Below are 28,000 nucleotides of genomic sequence, written 5' to 3' on the forward strand. Positions count from 1 at the left end.
AAAAAAATCAAAAAGCTAGTTATTTTTATTTGTTTTCCAATAAAAAAAATGTTCTAGAAGTCTTATAACAACTTATATCAAGCTGCACACTTTCTTTTTAAATCAGCTAGTGCTTTTAATATACAGATTTGTTATATAAAAAACAACCTATGTATCTATAATACACTACTGTGCATGTCTACAAGACAGCCATTATATTAAATACACATGGAAAACAGAATACTCATTGAGATGTGTAACCAAACAGAAAGCAGTAATTGTGGCTTTGCAATACTATGTTTTGAATTTATTTAATAAACATTTCTAATACTGAATTTTTTTAAAATTTTATTTTTAAATAATACTGCAAAGTACATATTTGCCTTTCATTGTGTCCACTGGTGGGAATTATGTGCCTTTCCAAGAACACAATATTGGACTTAAAAAAAAAAAAAATAAAAAAAAAAATAATAATAATAATAATAATAATAATGATGATACAGGTTTTCCTCCTTTTCTGAAATTCCTGACACTGGCAGGGTTGCCGTTTTACTCACTGCAAACCTGCACCTTACTATTTATTACTTTAAGGCACAACATATAAAAGGAATTTGACTCAAACAGTCTCGTGACAGCTGCACAATTGGACACTGAAATATGTCTAGCAGTCTCTTCTATTCATATAATGTCATACCTGACTGTCACTTTGTTGCAACTTCAGTTGTTAGTTTCCTTTGGCAATGTGGACAATTGGCAAAAGAGACCTGCACATTATATATGTGTGTGTGTGTGTGTGTGTGTGTGTGTGCGTGTGTGCGTGCATGCGTGTGTGTGTAGCACTGATGTATTGCAAAGTTCCCCTCACATAATACTGATGTTACCACGTGATGCCCATCTCAATATTTAACTTTAATTCTATTCCATTGGCAGCTTGTATCATCAAGGTTAAATTACAGCACAGGGATGAAGTTTGCAAAAGAAAACCAACACAGTAGATAAAGATGTAGCTCCTGTACTGATCAGTTCAGACTACAGCTGGAATTAAATTGCAAGCGGGACTAAGGAACTATGCTGCAGGCTGCAAAGTGAAGGTACAAGATCCCCTCCATACTGTTAAATGCAAGCAATGCAATCAGTGTTGTTCTTCTCAGAGTCCAGTGAAAGCAGGTTTGCAGTGAAGGGCAGCAGGCCCGCTGGGACTCCTCTGCAGTGCGATTGGCTGGTGCAGATCACATGGATTCGAACTCGTCGACACGCTGTTTGGTGTTGCCCTGCCGGATCTGGCGCAGCGTCTTGTACTTGTCGCGCCCCGCCCGCACGTTCTCCGCGTGGATCACATCGTTCGCCGTTTTCTTGGTCTCGTCCCGGGCATTGGCGAGCTCAGAGGTCAGAGCCTTAAGAGGACAGAAAACAGAGTCACTAAATCACAGTGAACAGTGGAACTCCTTCGCTACACTCTGGACAGTCAATTAGTGAAGTGGTCTAAAGCAGCACAGTTGTTTGTCAAAATAGCTTCATTATAAATTAACTGACTGATCGTGAAATAATGAGGAAGAGCTCTACTTGCAATCAAAGTCAAAACATCTAAAAAAAAAAACAAATCACGTTGATGACCCAGGTCCCAGAGAGGAACCATTGAATTGTGTGAATATACAGTTTTAAATGGCCAGGCATGTTCTCCTGTTATTCCACAGCTAAGCCCCTCCCTCTGGCCCTTGGTAGCCCTGCCCCCTGCTCACCATGAGGTGCTTCTGCACACGCTCGTTCTTCTCGGCCTCGGTCCTGCGCTCCTCCTCGCTGCGGTCCTGGATGGTCCCCTCTGACGTGAGCTCGGCGCTGGCCTGGGCTCCATTCTCATCGTTCTCGTCGTTCTCGTTCTCTGCGTGAACAGGCTCCTGAACGTGACACACCATCACCTTTTTCCTCAGCTCCTCCTTGGTCCTCTCCAGGTCCTCCTGGACCGAGGCTGCCTGCAGCAGCATGGACACACACAGACAGTTAGGCATCTTAAAATACTGTTACAGCCAAGGGGTTCTCATTTCTACTGCCTCAAATGGGATCGTTCCACAAATCTCTTTGTTAATGATGCATAGCTATTAGAAGTCAAGGACGATCTTCAGCAATCATTAGGATCTATTTTATAAAGGGGTTTCATTTATATTAAATTGGAAAGCTTCTGATGTTTTGGCATGGTGATCTAGAACCCAATTTTACCAGATTACCTAAGACCGGTATGAAACACAAATAGCTTTACTCTGCACACTAAGTTTAGCACCTGCATTTGATAATGATTTAACAATGCCTGAAACTAAACTATCAGCACCCCTACAATGAACATCCCAGATTGCAATACGGCTCTGACATTTGATTTTGAAAGCCTGTCGGCTGTATTGCATAGACAGCATTTCAGTTCATAAAGCAAGAGAACACGACACTACCTCTTTGTTTATTTTAGGAAGCACAATAACAGGACATGTGGGAATTGCCATTTATTATCATATTATTTAAAAAAAAATATATATATATATATGGAAAATAACACAATGGGGCACCCAACATCCGCCCAGGCATACAGGATTTCCCTGCCTTACAGAAACTGAGACCACCCCTCAGAGACAAGTGGAGAGCAGTGACGCCTACGCCCACACACACGGGTCACAGCTGGGGTCTATACAGAACTACATACGTACATGTGTTAGCCACACTGTGGGTCAGGTCACTATTTTTAGAATAAAGAAGAAATGGCTGACTAGCTTGCTAAGATTTTGATCTGGGGTTAGGGTCATAAGTTTGGAAAGTTGTTCTCATCTAACTAATTGCTTTTAACTCCGCCCTACCTACAAATAGCTCTATGCTGGGTACCCATGCGTAGTACTGTTAACCCTTTCATGACCACTGTGCTATATAGCCCAGGATTCAAACTTGCTTTATTAAGGGGAATTGAGGGAACCTTAAGAGCGGAGAGGCAATAAAATGATCAAGAAAGTGCACACAGCCATGGAGCCAAAGACTCTGCCCTACACACTGCTGCTCAGCTCTGACAGTGTGTGACACACAGGGGGCGCCGCACCTTCTGCTGCCACTCCATGGCTTCGGTTTCCTTCTTCTTCTGGGTGTCCTCCAGGAGGGAGATTTTCGAAGTTAATTCCGCCAGTTCAGTGGCCTGCAGAAACAGAACACGTGTCAGCAGATGTAGATATATAAAAATGAAAGCTATCCTTGCCTTTGGCACAGATGTGCATTTAACCCCTCCACTACGGTGAGCATTCTACCTGTTTGAGGTCTGAGTGACATAATGTATCAAGACAAATATCCACTGAAACTAAACCTTATTAAACCTTTCTAAACAGCTGACAGTCTGAAGATTGTTAAGATGATGAATTAAACCCTACAAGTACCTAGTTTGAATGTAAAAAAAAAAAAAAAAATTTTAAAATGTACTCTGAAATGCTTTCTTCTTTAGAAATGTCTCGATAAGTGTAACTTAGTGATCTCCTACCTAAAAACTGTAAAAGTATCAGTGGTAGCCACAACCCTCAGGAAGTCGGATCAGAAAGAATTTTATAAATGCTGCGTCAGGTTTTGATTTTACACCAAATTGTTTGAGGGGTGCGTAAATGCGAAGAAGTTAGCCATCAGATAGATCTGCCAACTCAACATCTTCTGTTTTTTTCGGGTCGGTAAGCATTCCTAGTTATGTAAATCAATTTAGTGCTCTATCCAGTAATGTTGCGCTTGAAAATCAAGGTATAAATAGGAATCGAAACCCCTTCTGGTCGGGAGGTTTCAGCTAAAGTACACTTTATAATGTTCAATCACCGAATGGTTCCACCAGTTAAAAGGCAGAATAATCTGGTTAACACATTTTTCCTGTTTATTTAATATATCATTTTTCACAACGGTCTGGGGCTGACAAACTGCTGGTTTAAGACAGAATACCAAACAGTAGGCTTAATTCTTAAAACTTAACTGGGTGCACAGAATTAAGAATTAAGGAAATCTCTTTGGAAACACTCGTATTCGCTTTCTATTCTGAGCTGCTAAACAAAGACTACATAATTTTACACAGTATATATAATACCGTTAAAAAATAATTATTTTTTACTTTCATTTTTATTTGTGCATTTCTGAGTCATCCTGCGTAGCCCCTAATGACCCTCAGAAGTACCCCCAGGGGTACACGTATCCCCAGTTGAAAACCCCTGGTCTAAGCAATTAACATCATCGCTGTACCTGAAGTTTCAGAGCTGAAGTATTCTAATTGCATGCATGTTGGGAGTGATTTATCCAAACCATAAATGCCAGGTATAAGAGAGAGGCAGGTATATGGGCTGTAGTGCTATAACATTGTGATGCCAGTAAATCCTGCACACCGAGCGGGGGGTCTGGCAGTGGATCTTGGTTTGTGGTGTCTGCACCCCCTGGTTTAATCCATGCTAATTTAGCTGCTGGTTTCCTCACCAGGTGCTCCTGGTTCTTCATTTGGCTCTCAGACTGACGCAGCAGGGCGGCCTTGGCCTCCTCTGCCATCCTGCGCTCCTTCTCCAGTCGCTCCGCCTCCTCCTGGGCCCGCTTCCTCTCCTGATCCAGCTCGATGGCCCGTCGGGTCTGCTCCTCCAGCTCTGAGGGGAGAGGGACGCTCGGTCAGGCTCTGTCACTGGTGCCACAGTGACTGCACGGGCTGCTGCCCTGCCTTCGATTCGCAAGCTAATCTGTCTTCAGCCTGGTCAGACACATCCAGGAGGCACCAGCTATACTGTAACAAGTGGTACTACACCACCCCTCCCCCACCCTTCTAATCCTGAGCAGAATCAATGCCCAGCATTGTGTTAGGATGCACTAGAATCTGATATGCGCTTCACCTTAACAACTGGCAATTCTGAACAGATTTTATTGCATTGTAAGAGCTATACTGCATGTATTATATACACAGTCCTACACTATACTGTGTATATTATATACACAGTCCTACACTATACTGTGTGTATTATATACACAGTCCTACACTATACTGTGTGTATTATATACAGCCCTATACTATTCTGTGTGGATCCCAACCTTGCTGGGCCTTCTTTGTCTGCTCCTCGATCTGGGCGAGCTTTTCCATCAGCTCTGCCTTCTCCTTTTCAATCTTCTCCTTGTCCTTCTCAGCCATCTCTCGCTTCTTCTTCTCATTCTCCAGCAGTGCCCTGTGAGAACAGCACAGTCAGGGGGCAGCTCCATCCACTCATGCATTTGCAAGAACAAACTAAGGGGCAAGCTTTCAACAGGTTTACCAGTCCCTGATGCACTGCTAGTTTTGTTTTTTTAAAGTCTAACCAAACCAATCGGTAATAAAAGACAAGGTCTCTTAGGCATTAAATAAGGCATTAGGAGTTAAAGAATGGAGTATTGGAAGGATGCAATCATCACAATTCGATTTAGTTATGGACATTACGGATGCATTACCTCCTGTTCTTGTTTTTGCATTTAAAAATCTAATGGAGAAACACTGTTTTTTATTCAATTTTTTGCTAATGCATGAATGCAGAGCAGCATTGACCTGTCCATCTGCTTCTGGTGCTTCTCCTCGCGGGCCTGCGCCTTCATCTGCTGCACCTCGATGGTGTCGGGCTTGCGTCGTCGCATGTACAGCTCGTGGTTGCCCATGCACAGAGCCAGGATGCGCTTGTTGATCCTCAGCCGAGGGGCGTAGAACACAAAGTCCTGAAACAGAGAGCAGGCGTCTTTATCCATCCTCTGTGACGCAACCCAGTGCCAACTCTCCCCATTCACACCCAGGCATACAACAGCCAACAGATTGGCAGCATGTCTTTTTGTTGTTGAGCCCGGGACAAAATTATCAACCTAACAAAACAAACCTTTAGCCCCATTCATGTGTCCTAGTCCAAGGCTATTCGTGGTTCTCGCCCTGCCTGTGTGCGTGAGATACTTACTCCCTACGAGCCGGCTTGTACTTTGGCAAACGATGGACTCTTGGTTATTCCAAGAACTCAGTTAAAAACCTACGGTTCAAGGGCTTTTAGTTTGAGCGCCTTCACTTTGGAACTCACTTCCATACTGTATCCAGAATTCTGAGTGGTCGGTATTTTAAAATCTGAGCTCTTTGATTTGGCCTTTCACTAGGGAGCAGTTTAGAGCTCTTTAAACTCTTACCTGATTTTTTTACAGTGTGCTGGAATTATTGCACTTGAAGGACGCTATATACAGTTAGTTAAACTGGTTTGGTATAGTCCTTCAGAAGCCTGGACAAAGGTATTCTTTTATTTAAGGAAAAAACTCAAATATAAATGATGACAACACATTAGAAACACTTATTACTGTGTGTTGGGTGGCATTTTAAGTTCCATATGATTATCTTAATGTTAACATATGCATATGACATGCCCTAAAATGTCATTAAAAAAATAATTAAAATAATATTGTAGCGAGTACTTACAGGAGCTTTTTTGTCAATCGGCTTGATTACAAACTTCTTGTCGTTAAAGGAAATATTTCTGATTTCACTCCATGGGAATCCAATCTTAGGGTTCATCCTTTAAAACAGCGAGTAAAAAAAAAAAGGTTATAAATATAGACCACAGTGGAGCTTGTTACATGATAGAGCTGTGAAGTGCCGAGACTGCAATGCTGCTGCCCCTTCTCAAAATATTTAGATATTCACAAGAGCAATCTGTCATCAACATTCACAATTAGCCTCTTATGTTGTACAAGTGCTTTGCAAGTAAATTACAATGCTGTGCAAAACATCGAAGACAGATTCGAGATGCCAATGAAGCACTAACACCCAACCCAGCAGGGCATTACTTGCTATATAATAGCTCCCACAGCCCTCAGTCCAGCCCAGCCTGCTTTGCCTGTGCGGTGTCAGAGCGTACTTGTCATTATGCTCGTATATATTGAGTCCCAGGGCGTCCACTCCCAGCCACAGTTCAGAGCCTTTCTTGTTCTTGATGCTGAAATAGTTCACTCCATACATCTCCAGATCCTGGGCAATCTTCAGATACTCCATCATGGAATCCTCTCTGTTCAAAGACAGACAAAAGCATGGATCTCAACATGCGCTCAAGTGCTGGGGGACTCACCCCTCCCCCATGAAACCAATACAATATATTGTATCTTAAAGAAAGAAAAAAAGAAAGAAAGCAAGCAAGAAAGCAAGCAAGAAAGCATAGGGAATGGCTTAATGGCCACTTGAGTTTTTATTATTTCCTTCTTAACAGACACTCTTATCCACAGTGACTTACAATTGTTACAAAATGCATGAATGCAGACCATGCTTTTTATTTGTTTTGTTTGCTTTTTCTGAAAATTCAGGATGTGTTTAACGTGGAAAATACCAAAGTATCAAGGTTTTTATTTTTTCTTTTTCATTGAATTCATATTTCATAAAGGTTTTAAATATCTGTCCTGTTTACTGGCCCTAATTGTTTGTCGTGATTACTTTACCTTCTTTTGCACGAAAAAAATATAAAAGCCTCTTAAATCAGTGTCTTCTGAATATATTCCACAGGTAAAAACTAGCATTATTTCACCACCCTTTGAATGTTTCTTTTTGTTTTAGCCATGCCTGTGCCTGCTTTTCTTTGTTTTTTGTCAGTGTACTGTATACCATAGTGAAAATAATACATTTAAACACTATGTGTGGATTAAGCCCAATTTTACTCAAAAAATTGTGTAAAAAAAGTTATTAACCTGACAGGTCCCGTCACTAACGTTGTGTAGCTGGAAGTGTGTTAAAAATAGAACCTGATTTCACTCTATTCTATGAGTCACACCGTCACAGGGCTATTATTAGGAAGTTCCAGGACTCTGTAAAGAACACCACTGGTTGATAAGTGTGACCCGGAGTTCCGTGTGCTAAGCGCAGCGGTTCTAGAATGTGCCATATTCCCTGTGTAAGATACCTTAGAATTCCTCTGTGTTCCTCGTGCCAGACCTGAATCCGCTCCTCCCACTGCTCCTTGTTCAGTTTGTGCTGCTCCAACACCCTGCAGACAAAAAACAGCCAGGATAAATAAAGATGCCACGCCAACCAGAACCCACGCCACTTACACCAAACCCCCTCTCTTCAGCTTGGCACCCATTTCCAAGGAATGCTTTCTTACCAGAGGGGATTTGATACAGAGCATCAAATAGGGATTTGAATCGAGCCAACTTTAAATCACTACTAAAAGCTTCAAAGGAAAAGCAAGGGTGGGTGACGGTGTTGAAATCGGACAGCAAGATTTTAGATGGATTGCTGTTATTGTGCAGTACATGTTGAATCACGCACAGTCATTACAATACTGCTGATCTCTTTGATAATGAGGTGTGCAGCCGAGCCAGCTTCCCTATACAAATATGTACAAAGACATGGACTAAAATATATAACACAACCCTTGTGATGGTCCCAAACAGAAATGTATTGAAAAGGATAATTGCAGTTGAAGGACTAGAGACTGGAGCTTCGCTCTAGAAGCAGGGTCTACCTCTGTGGCAGCAGCTTGTCGTTGCTCAGGTAACCTGTTTTGTGCAGGTCTTTGTTGAAGTCTCCGTATTTGGCTTGCACAGCATAGGAGCCAAGCAGCACGGCGGTCTCGGGCGGGCAGTAGATGTCATCATTGAGGAGCCCCTCTTTGACCTGCAGGAAGAAGAGGCGCTGCGTGATGTCCTGGATCAGCTCCTCGGACACGTCCTCAGGGTAGAACTTCGCACGGAACTTGAACAGCAGCGGGCTCTCCTTGCGCACATCCTGGGCAGTCACCTGCAGGGGCACGTGACAAAGCATTTACTCCAGTGTTTCATTAATTTAACCAAACTAAAACCAATCAACTAAGTTCTATATTTAAAGTTCTCCTCTCAATGTGTTTTGGTAACATTCTGCAACATCAACATGACTTTTTTCTCCTTTAAAAAAAATAGGATTAGTTAATTAAAGAAAGGAGGAGACACTTTGAAAATATAGCCCCTGCAACAACAAAACCCCAAGCTGCTTTTACACATTTATTGAAGCGACGACTGTTGGGCGCACCAGGAGCAGATAACAGTTCTCAATGTTATAGAAGCTATCCACCAAGCTGAGAGCCGGTGTGAGGCCAGAGATGACGTTCCTGACAAAACAGTAAAAGCCGCTCACCTTCTTGTTGAGCTTGAGCCATGTGGAGAAGCTCTTGGTGTCCTGGTACTGCAGTCCGAAGAACCACACCTCCCTCAGGCCGATGGTCTTCACCACCTGGGAAGAAATCAAAGCCGTGGCATTTATTAGTGACATCACAGCTCCGCTGCACCTTGCAGCCTCCTGTCTGTTCTACTATGGAGGACTGTGGACCTGCACTGCTGAAAGCCTATATCTGGAAATGGCCCAGCTTATTTGCTGCCATAATACACACTGTAGCAGCAGTTAGTGTGCTAAATTCTACTGGTTGATTTATGTGTTTTTACTTTGCATTTCATAATAGTTCAACCTGAAATAACACACTCACTCATGTGTATTAAGGAATTTTTTGCAGGTATTTAAGCCCTCTATACTGTTCCAGTGTCACCACAAAATACATTTAGCAAGCTGGTTAAAACTAAATCTAAATCCACCACAAGCTGTGAATCAGCAAAAATCAAAGACTCTTATCAACGGAGCCCAGCGCAAGACCCTCCCTCCCCTTTCCAGCAGTATAAAATCAACAAGCAAGCATCTGGCGGCACATTCCTGAGATGGTGGGAGGGTGCAGGGTAACTAAATCTCGAGATGGCCGTCTGCTGAGCCGTGAGCTCAGAAAAGGTTTCCAGGAGAGCCGGTGGGAGATGTCAGAGGAGGCGAGCAGAAAGAACGAGGGCCACTGCACACAGTTGAAATAGCAAAACAACCTGCGTCCAAATGAGGCCTTGAACCTTAATAATGACAAAAGTTTTCTGTTAAACAAAATAAATATGCAAGGAGGTGTAAAGTTCTTGTTAGGAAGTATTTTTAAAGGTACAACGTTTCTTCAACAACATTTATTCCATGACTATTATTCTAGAGGACTGACAACAATACTACAGTCACCATCATTACAAAGCAATATCGTATACATAGTCTCAATGGTTTTATTCCTGGTTAAAGAATGAATAAATACTATGTCTCATAAAGCTGGCAAGTTTTCTAATAAGACTCGCACTGTCCAGACTGAAACCTCACCAACGACTTTATTCGTCGCTGAATGGAAAGAATTAGTTAGTAAAAGAGAGCTGTTTCTGGCTGAATACTAGGTTGCAGGCTTGTTTATTTGTTTTTCTAAAACTGAATCATGCCATATTATCTTAAATCAAGAAAAGGAGCAGGGCTAACTCTTTATTCTGTGTCAATCCTAATTACAGTTTAACAATGCACCCAATGTAAGAGAGGGGTCTGGTACGGGGAAGTGGGATGAGCGTTCACCTAAACATGAACTGCATCATTGTTTAACTGATGCAGTCCCAACTGACTGATTCATCCTCGAAATTGGGAAAAAAAGGAAGATTCAAAGATTATAAAAGCAGTCTGACAGCGAATGGGTAATCCAATTGTCTGCTCTCTCAGAAGATTAGCTGCAAGACCTCCTATTAAGAAAGCAATGCCGGCTCCAGTCAGCATCAGACCCAATACAGGAAAAGCTAGCCAGTTTTACTAGAAATAAACGAATGTTCCTGTTGATGTTCTTGGAAAATGAAAAACCCTGGGGAGCGCTACAGTCTAAACCAAGCCCACACTTCATTAAAAGGTTAAGGACTATTGAAGCAGTACAGTAACAATACTTCAGGCTGTGTCCCTGAACACAGTTTTAATCTCCACATCTTTTAATGCACTCTAACAGTCAAGTTTGCTGGTTGCTGGTTTTCTAGCAGTACTGTACTCATGGAAGGTACATTCTCACTTCTTGCTAGCACCCCATATTTACAGGGCAATGGATGTTGTACTGTGGAATCTACACGCCTCTCAAGCTCTTTCTTTAGCCGCTAGGAAATGTTACTCTCTTTGCAGAGACACAGGATCTATTGCTAGCTGTCTGGAGTTACAGTTTTCTATTCTTGCAATTACAGAACTTGTCAATTTGGAAGAAAAAGTTAACTCTGTGTACCAGGCATGCCATTTTTTTATTTTGGAAAGCGTCTTTCAATAGATGTCAAACGTGCCCATCTTCTCACTCAGATTAAACATGTGATGGCTTTTGTGAAGAATTACCTCCCAGTCCATGGATTCTGTATTGTTCTGTAAAGCATGGTGAAACACTGCGTAATGTTTAATAGAAATACCAGCAGGCAGTAGTGTCAATTTACAAACACATTGCATATGGTCATTTTCAGACTGCACCTAAATAAATGAACTTCCACAAAACTGAGCGGTCATCTCCTGGGATAACTCTAAAATAGCCTCGCCCTCTTCAGGAAATCCCTGATATTGCAACGTTTACTTAGTCACTGCACTGCTGACTAATTTGGTGTACAATAAATGAAGATCCTGTGCATGACGACACATACTGAAAATCTGTGTATTACTGTTACCAAAGCCACCCAGGCCTCTCCTGGCTGCAAGTGTGTTTATCCCTTCAGTTCTGACAGGGCACCGTTTCCATGTCCCCACTTCAGCATCTTAAAATAACAGCCTTCACTCTCAAGAGACAAAGGGTTGATGAAGGCAAGCTAGTCTAGTTCAAGAAGGCAAGAAATTCCACTAACAGTGCAACAGGAAACTTTGTCTATATACTGCGCTGGCCAGGCAGTTTCAGTTCAGGTTCTCATTGATTTCAATTGATTGCCATAGTTGTCTGAACTTGTAAGACACCATAGTAAAATTAACATTTTAGCTGGGAAAAGGCTCTTTGGGAAAATAAACCGCAAACTTTGTTCCCACAGCATGAATTTATATTTTCCAATAATGCTTTTTCTAAATGTTCATTTATCCCACATCATGTGTTTAGTGGCCAGCAGGTGGCAAGCACCTATGGCAAATCACAATTTTATACATGACGGAAAGCAGGAGTAAAATATAGATACAGTAAGGTAAAGCAACACCAGAAGTGGTCAATGTGGTGTGCAGGTGTTCACACTGTGGCTGACGCGGGCACACCTTGCTGTTTACATGCAGGCTGAACGACAGGTTAATAGAGTACAGTGTGCAGTCAGTACACATTTACAAGTAGCTTTATCATACTACACTTTCAAAAGGAAACAGGAAATAGAAAAACAAAAAGAGAGGAACGAGGGTGAATAGGACAGGCGAGGATTGTATTCTGAAAAGGAATACAAGAGTCTCATTGTGGATCCACAGGAAGCCGGCCCATGTGTCCAAATTAGAACGCACAGCGCCAGAGAAAGCCCATCTGTTCCTGCACAAACGGCGGAAAAGCATCCCGGACCGAGCTGCTTTCAATCAGGCTGTGTCGTGTTGCGTCTGGGCGGCGCTAAAAACCAAGCGACTGCCAAGAAATCTACCAGCGCAGAGTATGAGGTCATCAGTCTGGCCACTGGGTCTTTATCCATTCATGTGGGCATTAAGTGCTTTCTGAATGCGATTGAGACTCCTGCAATAGTCGTCTCGGGGGGCTGCCAGATGTTCATAGACTGTGCTGTGTTGAAACAGCACTCACAGGGCCAGCTGCTGTACGAGCCCTTTACTGCTCAGCACAGAACAGCGGAACAGTGATTTCAATTATTCAGTTGTGTTGAGTTCATGTGAAAGCATCAGCATCACGTATTACACTGAGGCGTTTACTGCAGCTGCTGCCAACACCCTGTGCCAGTGGGTAGCTTGGGGCACACCTGGGGTCCATTACAAGTGCAATTGTGCAACTCCTAATTCATTGCAATTACAACGGCATTGCAACTGAACCTGGGCACATCTGCGGAACTGTAATTATAACACATAACTGATCAGTTACACTTCAGTGTGGCATTTATTTGTCATTCGATCATTCTTCTTGTATCTTCAAACACTTTTAGTGACTCCATTTATTTGAAAAAAATTTAAATTCTATTGTATGTTTCTGTATTTATACCTGTGACTGTCGCTTGGTTATTTAGGATAAAAAGAGTAAGTATGTTAATGTGGGCAGTTGTTTGTGTTACTTTTTAGTGTAATTGTAATTCTAATTGTAATTTCAGCCAACAATTCTGCTTTAATTGTAATTGACCCCAGGTGTGGCCCGGGGCATTGCTGTTTCTTGACTAATGTAATAGATACCCGATTAATCTCCTATTACCCTGTTTCTCCTATTCAACATTATCTGCTGTAATGATTTAAATTTTTCATTAGCATCAATTAACACATAATACAATATTACTCTCCAGCTACAGTATCTAATCTAGTGTACACTATATTATAACGTATTGTGAAGCAGATGTATATGCAAATATATATAATACCAGAATCGGTTTACACAAAAACAATGTATTTCTTTACGGAAGCCTCATTTAGAAATGCACCCATGTATTTCCCTGTACTGTGCCTATACTAGCTCATGAATGACCCTGCTATCCTATAAGCTGATTAATGCCACATCCATAGAATGAATTATCCTTGAGCATATGCACAATGGAAAGCTGTGGCTGATTCCCATATTGCATGAAATCTGGCAGGAGCATGAGCCTCGTCTGGGCACAAATCCCACAAGTTAAAGGCAATTATTTTACCACAGACCCTCTATTTTACAACCCTGACTCTCCAACACAGGAAATCTTCACACACGTTCCCAGCCTTGTGAAATGAACAAACTTCATGCAACACAAAATTATTATAAACAGACACCAGAAGTGTCACACTGCAGATAACTCCACTGACCGCTCCAGTAGTCCAAGAGTCCAACTGAACTGAAAACTGTTAGATTAAGACATTGTAACAGTTTAATTATCTATCCAAGGGCAGTCTTTCTGGAAAGATTATCAGTGCTAAAACAAGGTTACAATATAAACTATTTAATATCAAACCATTAGAACAAAGGAGCTCATACAAACATCAGAACTGAAAGCACGACTTGAACAATCTTCACAACTATTTCTAGATCTTTCCATTCCATTCACATGAGCAGCACTGGAAAACATCCAGCGTGGTGTTCTTTTAATCCAAACGCAGTACAGTACAGACCACACCCATATACTGAGGAGACATGTTTATACGTAACTAAGCAGCATATTACTAACCACTGCAAATCATTGCGGACTGACTAGTGTGTGTGTGTGTGTGTGTGTGTGTGTGTGTGTGTGTGAAGCAGCAGCAGCAGCAGCAGCAGCAGGCACAGGGCACACATTACAAAGCCAGTCTGTGCTGTCTTGAACATGGAGAGCTGAATCAGTTCACAGTGAAAATGGATACTGTGAGTCAGCGGTCGCCAGTTGGCTAAATTGGACCTTAGGGGATTACAGCTGGAATAGCTAACGGACTCCCAAACAGCTGTAACCAATAATTCTAGTCGTTCTGCCCCCTGCTCCCAATCCAGACTTCCCACCGTTGCAGCTTCTGTGTGTCAAAGGAAAGTATAACAAATGAGCAGCTCTTATCCTGCTATTACCACAGCATGTAGGGACAGGCTTATTAAATGTAACCCTTTTTGATAAGGCTGAATTGAGGGGCTTATTAAAAGGTCTGCTACTTTATCCCCCTCCCCCAGTCTGGACCACAATGTGCAGTACACCAGTGTTTAAATAAGGATGGCTGCTTTTATTTTTATTGGGCGAGACTGGGGCTTGCAGAATAGCGCAGTGGAAAAAATAAGTCAAGCCACTTTCTGTCGTTAAGAAACTTGAGTATCTTTGCTAAACTGCATGGTTTTGTTTTTCCAGAATATCAACTTTTTTTTTTATCAGCTTACTGTGATTCTGATGAACCCAAAACGCTTCAAAAGAAGAGCATGGTTCTACAATATATCTGCCCCAAGTAAATGCATTTAGAGTTAATAGCACCACCATGTTCTTAAATCCTGTTTCATAGTGTTATTTTTAATTTGCTGAGAGACGAGATTTCCTGCCCTGCCTTACATTACGTCCCACAGCTAAGGGCCAAACAGCAGCACGGTGGCACAACCCAGCAGACTCCAAATCTGCACAAGCACTAATAAAGCAGGGCGTGTAGACACTACCAGGAGCAATGATCTGCATCAGTGGAGGCACAGTGGGCAGCAAAATCCTTAATGCAAACAAAATGATTTGCAGTTGTTTTAAGGTGGGGAGGGAGTTCAGCACTATAGAGAAAGAGAATTTTTTTTAAGTAATTTTCTTTCACTGTAAAATGCACACATGCTTACTGTCCCAGTTTTATTATTATAGTTATTATTACACAGAATTTCCTAAGACTAGAAACCTTGAATAACCCTTCAATTAAACATCTAGGATTAATAAAACTAACAAGAACTACATATAGCAGACTGCGCTGCATGAGATGGTGCCCTGCTGTACCACGTCGCCACGCCACGTTGCGAAGGATTAAGCAACTAATGAGAGAAAGGCTTCAACAGAAAGGTGTCAGTGTGAAGCAACGCTGCTGCTGTGCTGGTCACAGGCAGGGTGTTCTGTCCATGCAGAGAGGCTGCAGTAACTGAGGGCAGAGCCAGGGCTGTGAGGAGAAGGACTCTTACTAAAACGGGAACTGTACAAATCATCAGCACTAAATGCACTGCCTGCCCTTTTCCATTTCAGCATGGACAGGGCAATGCACTACAGTCACCCATACAACAGCACCAAGTCATTTTAAAGAAAGGCTGCACTAGGATAATAAATTCAACAGTTCCAGCATCTTTAACAAATGCATAGACATACATTGTAATAGGCTACTGGCCTGCTGTTTTAAGTGGAGAGCCATCATCCCTGTGTTATTAATAAAGTTAAAGGAGGGGCTGATTAAGAGCTGATTATATCACTAAAGCAGGCTGTTCTATAACTAAACGCTTCCAGGTAGATCAGCGTTGGTGGCTTTATGAAGAGGGACCTAGCCAGGCTTGGACCTACCTGATCAAAGAGCTGTTTGCCAGTCGTGTTGGGCTGGATGGCAAACTCCAGCTCTGCATCCATTGTGGTGACTCTCACGCTGATCTGTGAAGAGAACCAGCACGAGAATATTAGTGTCAGGAGAGTACTTGATTACCTGTCCCAGGTCAGCCCAGACACCAATACAAGAAACCCCATTAGATGCCCAGTAATCTGAAAGATCTCAAGCCTTCCAGCAGCCTTGTACAATCCGGTATAAACCCAACTCCCCTTCATAACATGTATTCAGTTTTGTGTTTATACTAGCAATAACACCAACGCAAACAGCAATGCACTAGGACCCTCAACTACAGTGCACTATTACATAAGCACACATTACACACAGTGTGTTTGTAATTCAAAGATGAATGTAATTAGGTTATAGACTACAGTAAGGGAAGGGAGTGCATCGTTTCTGTCTGTGTTTGAAATCTGAAAACCTACACATGAAGTCACAGAGTAGAAAATTGATTTTATGGTTCTCGTCTCTTCCAATGTAAGAGGTCATACTGGAACTCTAAATGTTTATGAGCAGCTGCTAAAAATAAGGACATTGTTGCCAATAACTTCTCATAATGGCAAAAATGGGAAGTGAAAGGCCAGTTCTGGGAGCCACCCAGTTTAATTAGAAATCATCATCTTTCTGGGTTCAGTCCTGGCTGGGAGGAAGCAAAAGCATAGCCTAGCAGAACAGTTCAGCATTCATTAAAAAAAAAAAAAAAATTGTAAGTTTTTTTTGTTTCCCTAGTCCTTCATGTCTGATTAAATATAATATCAAGTCTGATTAATTAATTGAATTTATTATTATTATTTTTATTATTATTATTATAGTTGCATCAGTCACCCTGTCAAACCTTTGGCTCAAAGGATTCACCATTTAAGCTACAAGAGGAGTTTAGCTTCAGTTAAAAGCTGGCGTAAACATATCTAAGGGGTGTTTGTACAGTGCTCAGAAGATTCCAATAGCACACTACCCTACAAAACACCCACAGCTGAAAGAAGCCAAAGACAATCACTGCATCAACAGCATCTAAAACAATAAGTGGTTTGGATGTAACTTCAAGAAGCACACACAAGCTCTCGCAGTGCCAGGCCTTCCTTCGGGGAGATGAAACCGATTCAAACTGATGATGTTTTCCATTGAGGGCGAGGGAGAAGGGAGGTTTTCCGTGCCTGGTACGGCTGTCTGCCAAATCTCTACGGAGTGGGGAGGCATGCAGTGTTTAGAGACCTGCAAAGCGCGTTTCACTGCCAGGGGTGAAGACTCCCATCTTACAGTATGAGTCCATAAATATACTGCAAATGAATTCATTGAAACCCCACAGCAGTTCCACCTTGTATTGTAAACAGTCCGAGTACAACATGCCACACTCAACATATTCATTGTGTTTCGAGTGTGTGGAATGCCAAGAGGCCCACACTATCACAGTACTCTGTAGCAGAGGGGGCTTTGTTCCCAGCACACAGGACACATGGTCATGGTCCCACAAGTACACATACAGCAAAGCAGCACAGCTGGACTCCCCTGAAACAGAGTCACTGGGGCAGGTTTCAACTTGTATAGAAAATCAATCCTAGGGTGGGCAGGAGTAAAACGACCACTGCGAATCCCTGAATCTTGATTCCACAGCCCTTAAACAATTGGGTTGGATTTTAGCTGCATAAAATGGTTTTGGTCTGGAAGACAAACCCTTCTTTTCTTAAAAGCTACCTGTCTATCCTGAAAAAGCCACTTAGTGAAGTGCTTGCCGACTTCCAGATTGAAAAGTTTTCCATACTTTGAAAACACTGTTACTCAAGCCAGAGTTGTCATCAATTAGACTCCAACCCTCCTGCACTATTTTTTCATTAAAATGTCTTGAAACCTTCTTTTATATCAGTAATCCATTAATCCACCATCTATCAGGTTTCAAGAGCTTTATTCTTCATGTCATAAAACACACATCACTGTTTTGCAATTCCCAGGGTCGCAGTCATGTGAAAAGCTTACCTCTGCATTCTAAGTAGAGACCTCAGTCTTTTCTTTTTTAATAATAGCTGTAGTCACAGTAATCCACCTCAAGCCCCACACCATTACATGCCTAAGTTTTGTGGTAATCGTACTAGACCAAGGTCATTCTAGCACGGTGTGTGCTAAAAACATTCAAGCTTCTAATTATTACCTCAATTGCCGTTCTCAGGAGGTCACACATTAAGACTCAGTGGACTGTCTTTATTACTACAGTCTAGCCCAGCTCTACCAACCCTTTCACTAACTCCTGATCCAAGCTTCACATATTTAAAAATTGTACTGCTTCACAATCTCAACGTCTTGCTCTCATATTCCAGTGCAGTTACGTTTATTTTATTTAGGAATACAGCAGGAGTACTCACAGACATTATGTTTTCCCCGCAGGTCTCAACCTGTTTCTTAAAGGTTCTCCTGCCTAACCCCGCGTTTCCACCGAGTCGTATGAAAGTGCTTGCCATTTTAACAGGGATTACACTCCATTAAACCAGCTCCCTCCTTCAGCAGAGTTAAATGGACTTTTCAGACCACTAATCCAATCAGAGCTCGGGATACTCCGGGGCCCAGACCCCTGCTTTAAAATGTGACCTGTTACTCAGTTTCAGATTGAACCCTTCCTCTGTGTCAATCAATATGAACAAGTCAATGGAATGCCTGTATTATAATCACATGGAAGCAGAGTTGCTAAGCCTACCCCAGGCTGAAATTCAGGACCACTGTGCTGTGCATCTGCCAGGAATGACCAACATCCCAGAGACAGCTCTGAAGTGCTGAAGCAAGCGGGAAGACAGCAGCTGCAGGGGACTGTGAAAGGCAGGTTGTGAACCAGCTGTATCTGCTTGATCTGTGTGCTGGGTGAAAAGCAGGATGGAGTTCTGAGAGTGTGAGCATACTGAAGGTGTTATCAGGGAGTTACTGCATAAATATTTCAGCCTTAAATCAGCAGTAATAACTGACGTTTGTCCAACGACTTTGACAAACTGGATAAAAAACATACTTTGTGCGGAACTTATGGAATGAAAAAAAAAAAACATATAAAAAGTCCTTTGTGTTGCAAAACATACCCATGGCGTTGCTGACTTCCTGTATTAACTAATACTGCCACACAGTAATACTCACTTCCAGTAAGCAAGACATATTCAGTGCTCTGCAAGAAAGCTACACGATCATACCGTGCTACTAGAGGAAGCAACCCACATCCTCTTAGCAGGCCTTTGGGCCCAATCAGGCTGACAAGCTTGTGCTCCTTTGAATCTCATTAGAGAAAATATAATAAGAAATACAAAACAGCTATAGTCCAGGTTGCAAACTGCAGTAATTTCAACAGCAATAATAACATAATTCTGATGAGCTGCTTCCTTTGCATCGTCCTTCACCTTTACACTAAAGACCAGCCTTCTTTGAAAAAAGGGCTCAAGTCACCTGCTTTGACTGTATATCCTTTTGAGGTCAGTCAGATAATGCCCTTAAAGTCAGCAATCTTTAGGTGCAATTCCTGGAAATGGGGAGCTGACGTTATGTGACCTGCTACTTAACCTTACGAATCATTGACAAATGAGATAAATGAAATAAAAAAAAGGTCTGAAACAATGGCCTTGAAGCCCCCGCTGGCCAAAGACTGACGGTACTCATTCAGAAAGGGCCAACTGAGTGGGTGGGAGGAGATTGTAAGCCTGTCTCACTACGACCAGCATGGTCTCAAACAGTCGCCAGAAGCTTGGTAAGAATGAAGGAAGTTCTCCACGCTGGCCACGCCCCACTCCCCTCACAAAGGGCTGCACTATTTCACAGTTGTGTGGCTGATGATACTGAATGTGTGAGTGGTCCTCTCTCAATATCACAAGCGCCTGTCACAAGGTCACTTCCTGTCTTCACCAACACGAGAACGAACAGGTCTGCTGGGAGGGGATTGCAGCAGGGCTTTGTGACAGCAGTGTGTGGCACGGAGCACTTTCCCCCTTCAAAACCTGTTACCAAGCTGAAGTTTATTATTTCTGCTTGTATATTTGTATGACATCAACCGCTAAATAATGAAGCAATGTTTATAGTACAATGCTTCCCTGTGCTTTACCATACCTCTCTGTGCTTTACAATGCTTCCCTCTGCTTTACCATAACTCTGTGCTTTACAATGCTTCTCTCTGCTTTACCATACATCTCTGTGCTTTACAATGCTTCCCTATGATTTACTATGCTTTCACTGCGTTTTATTACACTTTGCTGTGCTCTTACTATGGGAGTCTCAACGTTTACCAATCCTACTTCAAAAAACTTTACAAACATACATATACAATTGATAAGCAAAGCCCATTATAATTAATTAATTTATTTATAAAACTTCCAAATCTTCCCATAATAAAAGCATAACAAAGCACAGTGAAAGCAAGGTAAAGCACAGGGAAGCATTGTGGCAAGAATGCTCCACTGTTACTGAAGGCACTAAAGTGAAAAAAAAAAAATAGCTCATCTTGAATATGCAAAGGAGGAACTAAGACTGAAAGTGCTGCCGTAGTGAGGGTGGGTCCCTTAAAGTTCGCTCAAGTCTATTTTAAGAATAATTACTGAATGAACAATTACTGGTACGACCTAGAAATCACAGGCCTTTCCTTTTACAGTAACTGACTTCTCTCAAACGACTGGGGTTTGACGCTGGGTAATAATGCAGGGTTATTCATTTTTAGCCCTCTTATAACCTTTTTCGTACCTCAGTTGTAAAACGTCCTTATGTTTCCTGATTAACTCCACAAAGCACTACAGTGCCTTGAGGCAAGCACACACAACACATAGCATGGACTCCCAACAACAACTACACACTGGTAATCCACTGTCACAGATTTTCAAACAGCTCTGTCAACAACACAGATCCAGGGTAAAGGTCAAAGGTCACATGGAATGCAGGTTTTACATGCAAATAATTTGGAGTTGAACGGTTTAACACAGTCTTCGAAATAATCAGTAGGAGCCTGGGGCTTTAAAAACAAAGATTAAAGCAATGAGGAGACAGAACATGTACGAACCGCTTCTATTTTAGCACAAATCTAATGGTTACACCCTTCCTAAATGTTGATTTAGGATAACTGCTGCACAGCCTGATTCCCAGTTACACTGTCTGGACTGGGAGTGCTCCTATTATTGGAATGCCCAGTGATTCAGGACAGGGGATGCCAACTCTAGTTTCATTCACTAAGGTACAATGCTCCTGTGCTTTCCTCAGAAATACAGACTTCTGTGTATTTACCCTTAACGGATGAACCTACCTTGTTTTACAGTTCATGTATTAAACTACACTGGGAGCCCTTAAAAAAATTGACTACATCATTTTCCATAATATTTACTACAGTTAAACTGTATCTAGTATAATGGCCACTACTTAATTACGTACTGCAACCAGTATTTAAAAACTATGCAAAAGGTCTCTGAAAAAGGTCTTTTTAAATTATCCAAAGAGAGGTGGAGCTAAATACCCTCTATTCGATATAAATCCAGCCTGGGTCTCTCCCCATGTATTTACTCTCTTGTTTCGCTAAGTTTTGATCATTACAAGAGATCACACGTCAGCACCGTACGTATCACTGGCTTAACCCGTAAATGACCCATCCTAACCCCTTGAAGTACACATGGAATAGAGCGGCTGTTCAAACAGTTCTTCTTAAAACACATTTGCATGTGACTCAAGCATCACGAGGAAACTGACAATTTGGATGACGAGATCCAACCTGTACATTTCACACCCTGTTTCGTGCACCTCATTGCAAGAATAAGAAAGATAGCAACTTTTTATTTATGTCCCCTTGTACCTTAAAGGGTTAAGGAAAACAACCAGCATTAAACAAATCAAACCTGGCCCTCCCTGTGATTTTAGACTTCTCTAAATATGAATTCCTTGAAGTGATAATGCGCTGGTACAGATGCTGGTGTTCCAATACACAGATTTTGTTAAGACTTTAAAATTATGTTCTTGGTGTTCCAAATTATACGCAACACGGTCTGTAATGCAATTACAGTGAAATGGCTTTTATATAATCTTCAGGCTCAGAGCCAAACTAAACTAGTAAAAAAAAAAAAAAAAAAATATGCAATGGTACCTGATGCAATATTCATTAATATCACATACATACCTTCTTAAAAGCAAACTCTGCTTAAATATATGATCAAATGTAATTTACTGCAGCCCGTCGAACAGTGAACCACTCTGTTTGACCACAGCAGGGAAGGAATTTAGCTTTTGGCTTCCTCCTGTGAGACTTCTCTGCAATAACAATGCAGAGGTCAGCAACATGCCAGCAGGGTCAAACACCAAAATGTGTTAAATAAACAGGAAACGAGAAGGAGGACAACTTTCTATATGGAAACTTAAACACTGGAGGGGATGAAAAACGTGCAACTTGGATGTTTAGATTTCACATCTTCAAAACAAGTTTCGTTCAGAGTTTATGGCATGTGGATGGTTTCTAATGCAACCTGATTTGGGCGGGAAGCTTGCAATCTAATACTGCGGCAAATCAACCACAAAACCCAACCAAGGCTTGTGCAGTGGGTTCAGCAGTTAATGAAACAAACGAATCGTCAATGACTTCTTTAGCTGAAATAAAAACCTGTAGCAGATCGTTTACTGAAGACAATACAGGGATCAAGATGAATTCAGTGCACTGTGAATCAAAACACCATCCAGATACCTTGCAGTCCTTCAGCACTCACTTTAGAAGCTACGAGAAGTCTCCCAAAGTACAAGAAATGATTATAGGATTAGATTGGGCATGCCAGCAAGCAAGACACCAGTCTTGAAATGTGTTTGTCAGAACATTTCAGTTTTAACCCAGTGTTGCACCATGCAATTCCAAACCACCACACAGCTTGACTAAGTTATGACTTTGCTCTCGAAGACTGCTCTGTTTTATAGCACCCGGCTGCAAGATTCAGCTGCAAGCCCTAGGATAGTTCACATTATTTACCCTTTAACAGGGGCTACCTCCTGCAGCTTACTTTATTACAAACTGTTAATCTCCGCTCTGCTTGTCATGCTTCCAGAGGTACTTAATGCCCTGCTTACATACCACTGGTCTAGCCACACAACTTACATGTGTTGCCTCTGTTGCTAAGCACTTTAAAGGTTTGAGAATTTAAATGCAAGATATGAAACAGCACAACAATGAACACATAGCTTCATTTCACTGGCAAACACCAAGAATCAAGTATTTTCGCTCGGTGCACTTTTGCATTCTTATATTGCTGCATTAAAACGCATGTCGAGTGAACTAAAGACAGAAAGATCATCCCCGGCCTTCATGTTGTGTCTTCTTTATGATCCACTATTTTCTGGGACCAGCAGGGTAGAGGACCAAGCGATGAAGCTCACAAGCGACACACCAAGCACTCAATAATAATGACACAAAAACAGAAACACTAATAAATGATATAAAGAAACTATGGCGTGACAGTTAAGTCCATAAAGTCAACAGAAATACTCACTTTCCATGTTGCATAGTACCTAATTAAGCATCAATACTATGTGTGTGTTACTGAAATGAACACACTGCACCACCCTTACTCAATTCCAGCACCAACCATGAACATGAAACTGGTCAGCCTGCACTAAACCCTTGCAATAAACGCACCTCTACCAGCTCTACCCTATTCAGAAATCAGCTGGGTTCAAGGGCATTGGAGGTTGGTCACGCCGAGTGAATTCTGCACAGCAGCTCTATATAGAAGCAGATTCCTATCTAGACTCCCTCTATCCATTAGCCTCAGCTTCTGACTATTTTCAAAACAGGAAATCTTGACAGGCAGGGACAAGCCTGTTTCTGTGCTTGGTCTGACTGAAATCTGAAATACTGCCTCTACTAGAGATATAGCTGTGCTGCAGCGTCAGTGAATAGCATGCCTCTCTGGACAATAGCACGGTTATAGTGGAGCTATGATCAGGATGTATTCAAGGCTACACCTCTCATGCTCCCCAAGGACTGTCTCTGTGTGACAAGGATCTCAATTTGGAGTTGGCTCAGCGCTCCATTCTTTTATCCGTTTGGTACATCTCGCACACGCGGAAAAACCTTACTTGTTCGGTCTGACTTATTAAAGAAGCTAAGGCACGTAATAAATAGACCATGCACCAATTCGCTACATTGGCATGACGATCCTTTTGCCAGAAAAAAAAAATGCTGGAATTCCCCCCTCATTACATCACGTCTCCATTTCCATATTGCACAGACACTGAGTGAGTGACAGTGTGTGTGTGTGGAAGTCTCGGGGGGCTGCAATCAGTGCTTCCCGTGAGGCTGTGTAGTGGTGAAATAAAGCAGATTGGCTTCCCGTGCTCCCTGTAATGGAGAGCTTTGCTTTATAAACTGCCAAATAAGGCCGTCTGAACAAGGCAGAGTCAAGTGACTGGGAGCCAGGAAAGAGCCGGCAGGGAGCCGACGTAGGACAGAGAGCCTTGAGTCACTCTGCAGCACAGTTTCTTGGGAAGTTGAACCAAGGCCAGCAGCATTTGAGGACGAATTGAATGCCAATTGATTTTAGTACGAACACTAAAATGACCGTTTGTTTTTTTTAAGTTGCAACCAAAAACTAGAACCTTCAATTGTTTTTCTTTATTACTATTTTTTAAAATATAAATCTATTCAGCAAATTGGGGGTGAATGCCGTGGCAACGAGACAATGCTGGAAATCAAAAAAAAAAAATCCTTGACCTTAACGTACTGTTGATGTAAGAAAATGAAATCATTGTTTTATATACATCACACACATTACAGTAGAATCCTTTTATGTTTACGGTATAAATTGGCTTTCACACATGACATTACAGACTGTTGATTAATTAAATAACGTCTGGTAACTGAGATGCTGTTATTAAAGAAGTCAACGGCAGTCTGGAACACTTTCAACATCAAATCATTTTCCATCCATTGAAAACAGACCAAAATTAAAACATTTAACTCTTTCATATCTACCTCCACTCAAAACAGCAGACCAGTAAAAATACTAAACTTGTGTCTATCTGCTGCTCTTTGTATATACCGGCTGGGTAAGGGAGGGTAATCTTTCTGCAGGGTACTTACAATAACAAGCAAGTGTTTAACATGTGTGGAAACGTTACTGTTTAAACGAGTGCTGCCACGCCAGTCTAGTAAGGAAACAAACAGCTGCTTGCACAGGCCTTGGAGAAATCTTTCAGAGGGAGGACGCACTTCACTTCAGAGTTGCTTACCTACTCAGATTTAATTCCCACCAGATGGCAAACTGGTGAATTCAAGAATTTGTTATTATTTACTTGCATGCGTTATCAGAAAGACTAATAAAAGTGTAGCTTTTTTTTTTTTTTTTAAACATGATATTGCAACTAAATCAAAACTAGAAATACTAACAAAGATATACCCTGGGATCTATTCAAAGTGTAAACTTAGGAGTTCTACTGTACAATGCTTTGAGTCTTCTCAATGAAATGCAATATAGTTTGGTGTACATGAAACTGTTCTAGAACGCTGGTAAGTAAGCCAGCTCATTTCTTGGATTATTATTTCATTAAAACAGACTCATATCTTTTTGAACAGGTCAGGACCCAGTGTTTATAAGACCCAGATATCCACGTCTTTGATCTGCACAGACTGATACCTGAGGTGTCCATGGTATAAATCAACGATGTCATGTGGGTGTACAATCATTAACCGAACAAACCAACCCCTAAGAGAGGTAGGACTTCAGAGTCAGCAAAGAGGTTCTCAAACGTACTTGTTCGGGGTCCTTTTTTTAAAAAAAACGGAAATCAAAATAAAGAAGAAACAGTGTGAATGTTTTAAAGGGTGTGGATATGTCTGAAAGTATCACAAGGCCTCTCTCTTACCACAACAGTGAAAAAATTGTTTTACTGAACCAGGTGTTGTTTTACAAAAGAGAACTTTTCAGAATCGACCACTGAGCTAAGAAACGATTTATTTATTTATTCATTTATATGCATGGCACCAAAATCTAAAACAGTTACAACATTTAAACAGCAGAGCTAGGGGGTTTGTTAGCACACAATACACTATGACAACAAGGTACATTGCAGGCAGACCCACTAGTCTATTTGGGGCAAACAAATATTGTTAAAAAAATAAAAGGTTTTATTGTAGACTGACAGAGAGGTGGACAGGATGGAAACACACGACACAGACAAATCAATCAAGAATATTTATCTAAAGCGAAAACTGTCATTACTGTAGACTTAAAAAAAAAAAGCAACTATTAAGTATCTGATATTCCCTTTGAAAAAGTGAAAATGAAAGTGATTACACCGTGTAACAATTTTTTTTTATACTGTATTCGTAAATCTCGAAAAACTACTCACTTCTAAATCTTTTGTAGTCATTTTTGTGTTACTTTAGTACAAAAACATGTTAATTTGGATTCATATGTTGTTTTTTTCAGACTTTATGTGAACGAAAAGACACACATTTGCCCGTTTTCCCATTGGAAATAGTGATATTTTGAAATATCACTGTCCTGGTCACAAAAGCAAAGTTTGTGGGGAATAATAGCCATTTTCTATACTTTTGAGGCATAATCAATTAGGAAATAACACTTACTACCCAGGAACAAAAATTGTGTTACATAGTGTTATAATAAAAAGTTTCCAGGTATGGGAAGTTAAGATCCCTGCCTGTATAATCCACGGGGAATTGCACATTCACCATGTTAAGGCTCATGTGGGCGAAAAGCAACCACGCCTTAGTGTTAGCAGTTTACCAGGGACTTGTGGAGCGCAATTTGCTTTAGCTGCTGTGCCTAGTTGTTTTAAACTTGACTGTCAAAAAGTCCCAGTATCCGATTAAAAAAATAAATAAATAAAATAACGAACAAAAAAAAAAAAAAAAAAAAAAGATTTGTCCACACAGTACCCGCCGATGTGCAACAAAATGAAGCAGGGCTACGGGCCTAGAACTGTGGGCAGACAGTCGGCATTTCTAGGGACAGAAAGGACCATTCAATTCGAGAGGCACACTTCCCAGCCAATCAGGTTCCAGTACACAGGGGTTCTTTGTGCCGCTATGAATAACTGTTTTTCGAGACACAGTGCACTCGAATAGCAATAAACCAGGGGATGCTGCGAGATACAAAGTAATGCGCATGGTTTCCAACAGCTTCGACCCCCTCCCCCCTCTGCTTCCTGAAACTATTAACCCTTCAGTAAAAACGAACTCAGTGTAATCGCAGATTCATGTTTAATAATGTTTTAGTTTCTACCTACCGGTACACCAATTCAATTAATCCATGGATAGCGCATAAATACATATAAATCATTTGATTGCAAAACGCTAGTATCATTAAACAGTGGCAACACTATGAACGGAAATACCCTACCAGCGAAACTGTGTTCTGAAGTGCACTTTGAGATGTAACCAGTCGCTTTCTATACTCGGGAGTCCACAGTCGGAATTAAAAATATAACTGAGGGCAACCATAACTTGTTTCCCCAATTAATCTCACACACTGAGGAAATCTGGCACACTACTTTGATAGCAATCTTATATAAAAAAAAAGGATTCATAAAAATATAAAAAATATATATATATATATATATATATATATATATATATATATATATATATATATATTTTATTTTTATGAATCCTTTTTTTTTATATAAGATTGCTATCAAAGTAGTGTGCCAGATTTCCTTTTTAACAAGCAAGCAATTCATTAAGTACTCACGGTTTTCGGCATTTTTCTGTCTTGGTCTGCTCAGAGCTTTGACAAAATGAACGGTACACACTCGAAACTTTTCAGCAATTACAAATTTTGCCCATCAGCTTCTACCAGCAGCAAGGTCAGCCAGAAGACAAACACTGCCCAAAGAAGTTAATGTACACCGTTTAAACAAAACTCTTTTAGAGGAACTTCTATTTTTTTCTTTTCGGCAGTTGTCTCACGTTTGTGTGGCTCAGTGTTATCTTGTGCTCGCAGCTCTGAGTTCTAGCTGAATTTCCTGCTAACGGAACTGCCTGAAACCACACCCAGGAAAAATGAAGACAGTGGCGTTAGTTGAGTTTTGAAGAGAGACCCCGCCCGGAGACTGTGCGCTAGA

At 41.3% G+C, this 28,000-nt stretch overlaps 1 protein-coding gene across 2 annotated transcripts; it reads right to left on the bottom strand.

The window, feature by feature from the left end:
* On the bottom strand, positions 1-27,937 carry LOC121295439 (moesin). Of its 2 annotated transcripts, XM_041220047.1 has the most exons (13): positions 27,628-27,937; positions 15,910-15,993; positions 9,098-9,193; positions 8,451-8,725; positions 7,887-7,970; positions 6,858-7,004; positions 6,419-6,515; positions 5,522-5,685; positions 5,038-5,168; positions 4,441-4,601; positions 3,050-3,142; positions 1,719-1,949; positions 1-1,373 (listed from the first exon to the last, which is right to left on the bottom strand). In XM_041220047.1, exons 1-13 carry the CDS (start codon positions 27,637-27,639, stop codon positions 1,209-1,211), a joined length of 1,740 nt encoding a protein of 579 aa, XP_041075981.1. In that variant the 5' UTR covers positions 27,640-27,937; the 3' UTR covers positions 1-1,208. The 2 variants fall into 2 exon arrangements, with proteins under 2 accessions (XP_041075981.1, XP_041075982.1); XM_041220048.1 differs by lacking the exons at positions 8,451-8,725; positions 9,098-9,193; positions 27,628-27,937 and having other exon boundaries at positions 15,910-15,968.
* Positions 27,938-28,000: the final 63 nt, after the last annotated feature.

The sequence above is a fragment of the Polyodon spathula genome, chromosome 20 (assembly GCF_017654505.1).
Source record: "Polyodon spathula isolate WHYD16114869_AA chromosome 20, ASM1765450v1, whole genome shotgun sequence".
NCBI lineage: Eukaryota > Metazoa > Chordata > Actinopteri > Acipenseriformes > Polyodontidae > Polyodon > Polyodon spathula.